At 36.7% G+C, this 10744-nt stretch overlaps 2 protein-coding genes across 2 annotated transcripts; one reads left to right on the top strand and one right to left on the bottom strand.

Annotated features, from left to right (window-relative positions):
* Positions 1-668: 668 nt before the first annotated feature.
* On the bottom strand, positions 669-2770 carry LOC105763433 (probable N-acetyltransferase HLS1). Its single transcript, XM_012581668.2, has 3 exons — positions 2295-2770; positions 1997-2172; positions 669-1892 (listed from the first exon to the last, which is right to left on the bottom strand). Exons 1-3 carry the CDS (start codon positions 2475-2477, stop codon positions 1025-1027), a joined length of 1227 nt encoding a protein of 408 aa, XP_012437122.1. The 5' UTR covers positions 2478-2770; the 3' UTR covers positions 669-1024.
* A 1083-nt stretch (positions 2771-3853) lies between these two features.
* LOC105762021 (uncharacterized) lies at positions 3854-5612 on the top strand. The gene is made up of 6 exons (XM_012579943.1): positions 3854-3958; positions 4275-4393; positions 4786-4816; positions 4925-5023; positions 5142-5207; positions 5304-5612. Exons 1-6 carry the CDS (start codon positions 3854-3856, stop codon positions 5610-5612), a joined length of 729 nt encoding a protein of 242 aa, XP_012435397.1.
* Positions 5613-10744: the final 5132 nt, after the last annotated feature.

Here is a 10744-nt window from a genome sequence, read left to right as displayed (position 1 = left end):
TGAAGATCACTTCATAGAGGTTGAAATCCAACCTAATACTCCCTTTCTTTGGTTGGTAACTCATCACCCCCTCCATTCATCCTGGCGTTTATTGCATGTATAACCTATTCACCATGACTCATTATTTTTAACATTCCAACTAACATTATTTGATTTTCAATTAACCTCTAATGATACAATTTATTTGTAATTCAAAATTCTGACCGGCTCGAATAGCATTTGTTCCAAATAACAGCTACAGCCTTAACTAAAAGTTACTCATACATGATTATCATTATTTATGTTTTGTCTTTTTTAAGAAAAAAGGGGGATGGGTTTGTTGTCATGAACAAAAGGAGGAAAAAATATCACAATCCTAGGATCTATCCTACATGTACATGGCCCATGGTTTCAAACTAAAAAAGACAAGCATTGAAAGAAATATTTCCTATCAATTTCAGTGTGTACCTTCCTAAGCCAAAGATGAAACACCCATGGCAGCTAAAAGCCAAATCTCCCATCATCATCATCCATCTCAAGTCTTTTTATATTCAATACTTATACTAAAGATTCCATTAACAACACCAAAAGTTTTTTAAAATTTTTTAGGTTCCATTTTTATGCCCATGTGATCCGATGTATTTTTATTTGCCTTGGATGTGTTCTTCCTATAAAAGATGGAGGGTAAATGGAGAAAATTCTTATATACGCATATAATTGACTTTAAAGGGATATTCTGATTAAAATGATATACCATCCCCTATTAAAAGGACCGTAAAGTAAAAAAAAGAGATATTTGTTTGGCTAAAACAAGATCTTAAAAGCCAAATCCATTTACAAAAACAAAATCGATAGACCTAACAAATAATATATATAAAACAGGGGATATTCATATTCTTTGGTACACCGAAAACCCATATCTTCTCAGTCCCACTTTTCTCTCCCCCAAAATCTCAAATATTTTTTAAAAAAAATATTAAATATTAAATATTATATTATATTAGTATATAGATTTTGCATTCTTGGGTATTTAGACTTTTGAAGTTCAGAATTCTCTGGGGTCTACAAAAATTGAAAGTCCAGGGGGTGATTTTGTCCAGTCACCGACGGACCCGTCACTGTAGTCTTCCCCAAGCCGTTTGATGCACCATAAATCTGCATCGCACGATAGCCTTTTCCAATGTGGGACCCCAGCTTTCAACGGCTCACCATTCGCCACCTCAGTCGCCACCACACTGCACCCTCCTTCTTTGGCCAAGTTATGCGCGTGTGCACACAGCGCATAAACCAACTTCGCCGCCGATGGCCCTTCCCCTCCCACCCCGTACAGGAAGTGCAAACCGAACGGCTTGAACACTTCCGGAATCGACGGTAACCTCAAGAACGGCAACAACTTGTCCACTATCCTTGTCGTTTTAGCCAACGTTTTCCTCATCCTCGACGCGCCCCGGACTTCCAACCTAAACACGTCCTTGCAATTCCACACACTCAAAACCGCCCATGACTCTGGCGGGTCGGATAAAAACTTATCACACCCGGCCCACGTTTCTTGCGTATAGCAACATCCACGTGGCACTGCCAAAAAGGTCCCCAGGCTGAGTCTGTTATTAAGCACCGAGTCAATGTCGCGAGGGAAGAACTCGATGGTGGAGAAACGACGCCGATATAGCGACTCGGCGTCGGATGGGGACAGCTTAATCAGAGAGACTCGGTTGGAAACAGGGAGTCGATGGGCGAAAACGGGGTTCACCAAAATGGAAGGGGTACGGAACTTGGAGTAGCCGCATTTATCAGTGAAGAGATTAACGGAAGCTTGGTTGTCGTTTTCCGTGGCTAAGTAAGAGTATTCAGTGCCGTTTTGGACAAACCACTCTTCCATTCTTAGTACCAGCTTTAACCCTATTCCCATTCTCCTGAGAAATTAAAAAAAAAAAAAAAGAAGAAAATTAAGACCATTGATTACTATAGGTTTTAACGTATTAAAGGAATGTTAATGATTGGGTGGAGCAGTAAATACCGGTGGGAAGGGGAGACCCGAAGGCCTAAAATGTAAGCGACTTTGGTGTAAACAGGGAGAGGTTTGGAGGGATCATTGGTTTTGGTATTCCGAGAGAGCTTTTTGCCACAAGTAACGGTTTTTATGCAACCTCTTATCATCCCAACTATTTCTTTGGTGGAGCTTAATTCAGCCACCTGTTTGATTACATAAACCAATATGAGTGTTTTTGTTTTTTCCTTTAAAAAAAATTAAGGCAACAACGCAAGAAGAAGCATGAAGCATGGGATAGTAGTAATGGAGGGAAAAGGAGTTGTACCAGCATGAGAAAAGCAGGGGAGTGGCGGACCCGGCAAATAGGGTCACCCAAGAGGTCGGTAAAGAGAGAGAGTTTGCCGCTGGGACCAACTTCGCATCGTTTTTCAACTTCTTCTACACTTGCTAAATCTTTACTAGGATCAAACTCCCGTACCACTATAACGCACTCGTCATCACCTCCCATAATTTTCCTTCTTTTTCACACTCTATGTTATAGTGAAAGTGAAAATGGATGGAAAAGGAAACGAGGGTTTATATAGGTGAAAACGCAGCTTTTTCAAGGTCAGAGAGTAGCCGTCAATAACGTCTGAAACAAGCAAAAGCAGTAAAGAGAGAAGGTGTAGAAAGCTTAGGACTTCGAGATCATAAGAAAAAAAGCTAAGCTAAGGGCTTCTTGTTGTGTATTTATTTTCTTCTTGGGTTTTTTTTCCTTGACATAGGAGAGGAAATACGGAGAAGTTGATGGCCAGAGCAACAATTGGTTTGAAGCTGCCTTTAAATACTGGTTGGCTTCTTCTTTTTACTATCTCTCTAGAATCACTAAACCTTTCCTTTTCTTTTCTGGCTTTTTTTATTTAATTCAGTGCTTTTAAAAGTCTCTATCTCTCCCTCTCTCGTCTTTCTGTCTGTCTATATTATCTTTTTTCTCTCTCTCTTTCTTTTTAAAACTAGTAACGAAAATATTATCTTATAGAAAGAAAGTTAAAATGGGAGAGATTGTAAATAAATGGAAAAACAATAATAACAATTTTTATTATTAATCATCACAAAAAGGGTGGAACTGGAAATGGCGGCTATGGCTGCGCAGTTTTATTGTTTTTCTTTTTTTTCTGTTTTTTCATTTTAATCATTTAATTTCTAAGGATGGAGTTTGGCAATCATTTCCCTTCCCTCTAATCTCCCCCTCCTCCAATTCCACCCACCCATCCATCCATCCATCATCATCATCATCATCATCATCATCATCATCATAATATCATGACCATCGTTTCCACATACATAACGACTTTATTTTGTCGTTTCATGAAAGATGAAAATTCTCTATCTATTACATGTTCAAAGACATTTAATGTTTTAACAACATTTTTTATTTTACTATATTTTTATTCGCCCATTAAAATATTTTATTTTAAATTATGTTTTGAAATTAAATATTTTATATTAAATTATATTCAAATATTTTAAATATTTTATTTTTATATTTTCTAAGTCCAAGTTTTAAATTAAGGACTAAGCTAGAAATTAATATTTTTTTACTCAATGTTGCATGGAATAGTCATTCTTTGGTGAAACTAAAGAATAGTTATTAGGGGAAGACAAGTAGTAGGAAAGCAATACTCAATCCATTAAATGAGTATTACATTCAACCAAACAAATGAATACGAAGAACCTGGAGGACATTGGGCCACCGATGCCTTCATTATCGGAGTGTAGAATGAATATGAACAGTACTCCTTTACTGATAACAGGCATAGAGTTTGGCAAACTTATATGAGCGGGCTCACAAGTTCGCGGAGGTAGAAGAGATTAAGAGGGTGACGTATGACACATTTTAAAGAGATGGTAGACAAATCAGAAAAAGAGAAGGAGCTCGCAATAGATAGGGGTCGCCTAATCAGGCTTTGCGTGCCCGAGGAGACGAGCAGCAGAAAACGCAAACATAGGGTAATTTTCCTCAGGTTCCTTAAGGATCTCAACCCGAGCAGATAAGAAGATACATCCCTCAAGGCAAGTTTAAAGCCAACACTTCATTGAACATTACTCGTGCTTATATCTTGAATCAAGTAAAGAGTTTAAGCATCCTGCCTAACCCGTCTCCTATGAAGCATGGTACAAAGAGGTCAAATTCTAAGGATAGATATGCTTTCCATGATGATCTGGAGCATAAAACTGAATATTGTTTTACTTTGAAGGATGTTATTTAAGAGGAAGTGAGAAATGGTGAGCTCACAAGTTTGTGGATTAGGTTACTACTTAGCAGGGTCAAAGTTCTTGTGGTGATCCCAAAGGTAAGCAGAAGGTCAGGGGCACTATCCATGTGATTGTAGGCATGGATGAGGATTGGGAAAGTTCTAATGCAAAGAGGAAAGCTCACATGAGGTGTGTCATGTTAGTTAAAGCACCCAAGAGACAGTGTCAGTAGGGAAAATAGAGTGTTGAGTTTGGTAATGACAATGAGGAGCTAGTGTGCGACAAAAAAAGAAATGACCCAATGGTTGTATCAGTAACGATCGTAGGTTTTGAAGTTAGAATAATATTGGTTGACAGTGGGAGTGCTATGAAGGTTTTAACCTGGGAGGCTTATCAAAAGATGGGGTTGAAAGAATAAGCTTTGTCCAAGGCTAATCCTCTATTTGGTTTTGCGAATCACTAGTAGAGGTGAAGGGTTCTATCACTTTGCTAGTCACCTTGGGAGATGGTGAGCATACGGCTACAGAATATGTATAATTTTTTGCTATGGACCATCCTATGACATATAACTCCATTTTTAGGTGTTCGATAATGAGAACAGCGAAGATGGTGGTATTAAAATTTTGTATGAAAATTAAATTTTTGATAAAGACAGGGATTGAGTTCATGTGATCCAACCAGTAAACAGTAAGGCAATGTTATATGTTATTTGTGAAACAGGCACGAGAGCCTGCAACTAGGGGGCAAAGTTCGCAGAGGACAGAGTTAGCTAGTCAAGCCTTAGACTTGGATAGCCTAGATGCGAGGGATGAGAGAGAAGTAAGAAACTTGAAGCAGCAGAGCACACCGAAACTTTACAACTATTCTACGACGATGAAAAAATGACAATAAAGATTTCATCAAATTATTACCTGAAGAAAATAACACTTTGGTTTAGTGTTTGAAGGCGAACTCCGATGATTTTGCCTGGTCAGCAGTAGATATGCCAGGGATAAACCCACAGGTAATTTTCCAAAGGTTAAATGTACTCCCTAAAGTGAAGCCTGTTAAGTAGAAAAAGAAGAAGTTTGCTCTGCATGTGGTGGAAGCTATGAGGCAGGAGGTAGATAAATTATTCTCGACAAGTTTTATCAGGGAAGTTGTATATCCAGATTGGGTCTCGAATGTGGTCATGGTGAAAAAAGTAAACGAAAAATGGAGGATATGTATTGATTTCACCAACCTCAACAATGCGTGCCCCAAAGAAAACTTCCCTTTACCTTCGATTGATTGTTTGGTTGATGCTTCTGCAGGTCACAAGTTCATGAGCTTCATAGATGCATTTTCAAGTTATAACCAGATTTTATTGGATCAAGGTGACCAGGAGAGAACAACTTTCATCACCAAGGAAGGGTTGTTCTGTTATTAGGTCATGCATTTTGGCCTCAAGAACGCAAGAGCAACCTATCAAAGGTTGGTAAACAAAATTTTCAAGGAGTAGATATGACATGGTCTTGAAGTCTATGTTGATGATATGTTGGTGAAAAGTGCAAATATGGAGGAACATGTGCAAAACTTGTTAGAGGAGCTCGTTGTTTTGAAGGCCTACAACATGAAGTTGAACCGAAAAAGTGTTCTTTCGGTATGCGAGCTAACAAAGTTCTTGGGTTTTATGATCTCAGAGAAGAGGATAGAAATGAACTCGGAGAAAATCCATGCTATCTTAGAAATGCCTCCTCTGTAGGCAATTAAAGATATTCAGCGCCTCATGGAAAGAATAGTGGCACTTAACTCATTCATCTCCAAGATGACGGAAAAATGCCTCCATTTCTTCAAAACCTTGAGGACCTTCTTTTTGTAGACTAAGGAGTGCTAAACAGCCTTTGAAAAGTTTAAGTCATACCTCACCTCCCCACCACTTCTAAAGTCACCACAAGTGGGAGAAACCCTCTATTTATATCTAGCTGGCTACTTTAGGGGAAACAATTGCAGCAGTCCTAATCAGAGTAGAAGACATTCGCCAATTCTTAGTATACTACGTTAGTAAGATACTTTAGAATGGTGAATTGAGGTACTTAAAAATTGAAAAATTGATCTTTGCTCTGATTGTTGCAGCTCACAAGTTGCGTCCTTACTTTCAGTCTCATCCAGTTTTCGTCATGACCAATCAACTTATAAAGGAAGTATTATCTAAAGTTAATACCTAAGGAAAGGTGACGAAGTGGAGTATCGAGTTGGCTGAGTTCGGCGTGGATTTCGCCCCCAAAAACGACAATAAAGGGGCAGATATTAGCTAACTTTATAGTCGAGTGCTCTTTTAAGAAGTCTGTTGATCCAGAAGGTAATATAGTTTATAACTTGAAATATTGGGTAATAAACGTTTTACGAAGTTAAATGTGTATGTTATTTGCAATCTCCTGTGAACATTGGCGAACACCAGTAATTTAACTCATTATTTTTATAGTAATATGTGATGAGCTTACACTTTATTCTAAGATTTCTTTTCTATCTGTTGTACAAAATCTAGTAGTTAGTCCACCTCAAGATACAACTGATAATTCAAAAAGCTGGTTAGTTTATGTTGATGGCTCCGCAGCCAAGGTAGGGTCAAAAGTAGGGGTACTTCTAGTTTATCCTAGTGGGAATGAATGACAGTACAAATCATCTTTTGAATTTCAAACATCCAAAAACACAGTAGAATATGAACCTTTGATATCAAGGTTGCAACTAGTACGCTGGAAACACAAAAATATATAGACTTTTTCAGCCCATTTTTAGCTCTAATTCATGCAGTTTCATAGTAATTGTTGTCAAAAATTATAAAATGCACTAAAATTATGGCCATATTGAATTTTAATTATTTTTTATAATAAATTTACACAAATTTTATGTGTTTTTGATAGTTTTGCACAAAGGGTGAAAACCGGCTCGATAGTCACCTCGAAAACTTGAACCGTTGAGGCAAATTATGGATCAAGTGAACCAAGAGTATGGCTGATTCTTTTTCCAGTCATAGACGGTCCAAAAATAATTATTCAACACATTTTATAATTAATTTTTATCCAACATAAATTGGGTTAAAAATTAATTATAAGCCTAATGTAGAAAAATGGGCCCAATTGTGCTGAGTGAAAAAGACTGATCCATCAAGAATATGGTAGCCCAAGCCGTCCCATATAGTTGACCCGATCAACTTATTTTAGTTGTTTTTATAATTACAAATCAGCTCCTAAAATTTCCTTTAATTTCGTTCAAACCCCTCATCTTTTCAAGCTTGTTATTTTTAGCCACAACCTAAAAATAGCAAATTCAAGTCAAACCATCCCTTTTACCATGCATGGTCGGCCAAGGGAAGAGGGAGTGGCTAATATTTTTTGCTATTTTTAGCAGCCAACTCCACCTATAAACCCCTCTTCACTCCCTCATTTCTCATCTCTCACTACACACATCTCTCTTTCTCACTTTCTCACTTTCACTTTTCTTTGTTGCCTTTAAATTCCTTTCTTCCTTTGCGAAGTTCACCTCTTGAAAAAGAGTTTACATGCCTCTTGGAGTAGCAGCAATAGAGTGTTCATGAAGGCCTTGGATCATTAGAACGAGCATAGAAGAGGAGCGCACTAGTCTGGCTTAGGAAAACTACCGAGACTTGCTCTTCTAGTTCCCTTCTCTTAACTTTGTTTTAAGTTTTGTTTCGATCATAAACATGAATATTTTCATTTTTTTTCTTCAATTAATTATAATGACTTAAATTCATTTCGTGTTAGATTAATTGCATGTTGTCCGCTTATGTTATTTAAAATGTGTTTGTGTTGTTATTAGGTATTAGTAAATTGTTCAATTAAATGAAATCGTGCCTACGTTATGCTTACATTTTAATTCTAAGGTAGCAATTGAATTAATTATTAACCGATTGAAATTATAATTAATTAACACAATATTTAATTGATGCATGTTTAATCTTCTAAGGTAGGAAGGTTAAATTAGCAACGGTATTCAACAATACATTAACCTTGCATAACTTGTAAGATTATTGTGATTAAATTATTTTAATATAGCGGTATATCGTTACCTCATTTAATCTTATACTTGCTTATTAAAATTTGATTAATTGTTTGCATTGACATGAAAATATGTTTAAGAGATAATGGGTTTTAATAGGTGAATATGTGCATTAGTTACCAATTTCTTGAGTTCTTGTGAAATTATTCGTAATAACATGAACACAACATTAATTATTCTAAGTTAAAGAATAAAATTGATCTAACACATTTATGTCGTATTGATTAAACTCATTTTTAGAAATCGTGCATTGGAATTTTTATTTTTATTTTCTTAGTTAGGACTTAGTTAATTTTTTAGTTTTTATTTCACCACTTCAAATCAACATATTTTTCCTCCACCAAACTGTTAAATTTTACATTTCATATATATTCGCTTGCATAGTCCCTATGGATACGATAACTCGACAATACTTGTCACTTTATTACTTGTTGCGATTTTGTACACTTGCACATTTTCGTCATTCCACACGCCAGCTAGGAGTGAAAGATCTAATCATCCATACAGATTTACAGTTAGTGGCGAAGTAAATGAATGACGAGTACGAGGTAAAGGAGGCAGTATTAAAGAGATATCATTCAGTCACAGCTCAACTGCTCACAGGAATGGACAAAGTTCAGATAAAGTAGTTTGCAAGGAGTGACAACACACATGCAGACGTTTTATCTAAATAAGCACCCTCTATTGTCATTGAGCAAAGAGGGAAAATTATGTTGGAGTACAAGGATACCCTGAGCTACGATATTCCACAAGTTTTGAGTATAGATCAGGAGGAGACATGGATGGCTCTTATAGTTCGCACATTGTAAGGAGCATATGATAATCTGGACAAGAAAGAGCTCGCAAAGCTACAATGCAAAGCTGTTGCGAGGTATGTCGTTGTCACAAATCATACATGTCTAAAAAATTCTAAATCGATAAATTAGACATTTGAATATTGTGTAGTTAATTGTTAAATTACTCAATTACATACCAGGTTAAAATAATTCTTTTTGTCCTAAAATTTTTATGTATACCCTTTTAGAGGGTGTATTGTATAGAAAGGGGTTTTCACATCTGCTGCTGCGTTATTTATCATCGTCTGAGGTTGAGTTCGTAATACGAGAAATTCATGAAGGCATTTGTGGTGACCATTTGGGTGGAAGATTGATGTGACCATGCCCCATGGCTCTCTAAGTCCTAGTTTCAATCCCAATAAGCTCCCAAAAGGACCTATGATTAGAGCGCGGTCCAAGCGATTCCAAGAAGCTGTTTCAGCATTATTTCTTAGAATTTTGAACGAGAATCAGTTTGTTAATGAAGGGAAAGCTCGTGCTAATCCATTGGGGAATCCATGCGTCTTAGTGCAAGCTGATTTTAGCTCAATTCCAGCTCCTTTAGCTCGTTTCAGCTCCAATCAGCTCATTTGAGCTCAATTCAGCTCATTCGAGCTCAATTTAGCTTTCTTTCAGCTCGTTAATTTTTTGTTTAAATAAATTGAGTATTAGTTAATTTTCTACAACTCATGGTCGAATTATTTAGCTCAATTCAGTTCATTAAGTTGTTTCACATCTTTTGAGCTAGCTGAATTTATCATTAGCTATGTTTTATTTATGTGTTTTTTTTAATTTGCTTATTTAATATGTTTTGATGTTAATTAGTTTAAGATTAGCTGAATATACCTTGAATTTAATTTTGCTCTTTGTTTTTGTAGGTACAACCGAATGTGGGAACACCATTAATGCCGATTCATGAACATGTTGATTCAACGTATGAGTGGATGCATGAATGACTATCTACAACGAATGAGTGATTTTAAAGATGATACATGAATGGTTCATTACAATGAATGGGAGAGTGCATGAATGTCCACTTACATGCATCAGTTGCTGTCCATTGAACTCCTATGTACCTATTCGGCCAAAAGGCATCTTTTGGAGTGTCCATTCACACCTTGGCCGAACCTAGACAAGGCTATTGGCCTCCCATGCATTCACCAGCCACCAAGTTCATTTCCTTAGCCATGAAGCTGCCCATTGAAAATTCATTCAGCCAAATTTAGACATAAATTTTAAGGGATACATTCCTAGATTAGTTTAGCACATTTAAAGCCGAATTACTTAATCTTTAAGCTTGTTTATTCTATCCATTCGGCTATCATATGTATTCTATAAATAGTTTATTTCTCTTTGTAACATGGTTAGACATTTTTTATTATTAAACTTGATTGTGAGGTTACCTCCTATCTTATTTTGTTTGAGTCTCGTTCTGACCTATCTAGCTAGCTAGTGGTGTCAACCCGACTCTTTGAACTTATCACCATTCTGGTGTGGCGTTCATCCACCTTTTTATACCTTTGGTTCTTACTTCTTCATAAGTAACGGGTCAAGGTCCATCTTCGATATTCCATTAATTCCACCTTAAGCAATATAAGTCTCGAGGTAATACTTCATATAGCATTGAATCGATCTTGACGCTTGAGTTCATATTTCCATTCCATTTTAATCTATCAACCTGCAAGTT

This window comes from Gossypium raimondii, chromosome 12 (assembly GCF_025698545.1).
Source record: "Gossypium raimondii isolate GPD5lz chromosome 12, ASM2569854v1, whole genome shotgun sequence".
NCBI lineage: Eukaryota > Viridiplantae > Streptophyta > Magnoliopsida > Malvales > Malvaceae > Gossypium > Gossypium raimondii.
Note: the sequence above shows the minus strand (reverse complement) of the source record. Positions and strands in the feature narration are given on the sequence as shown.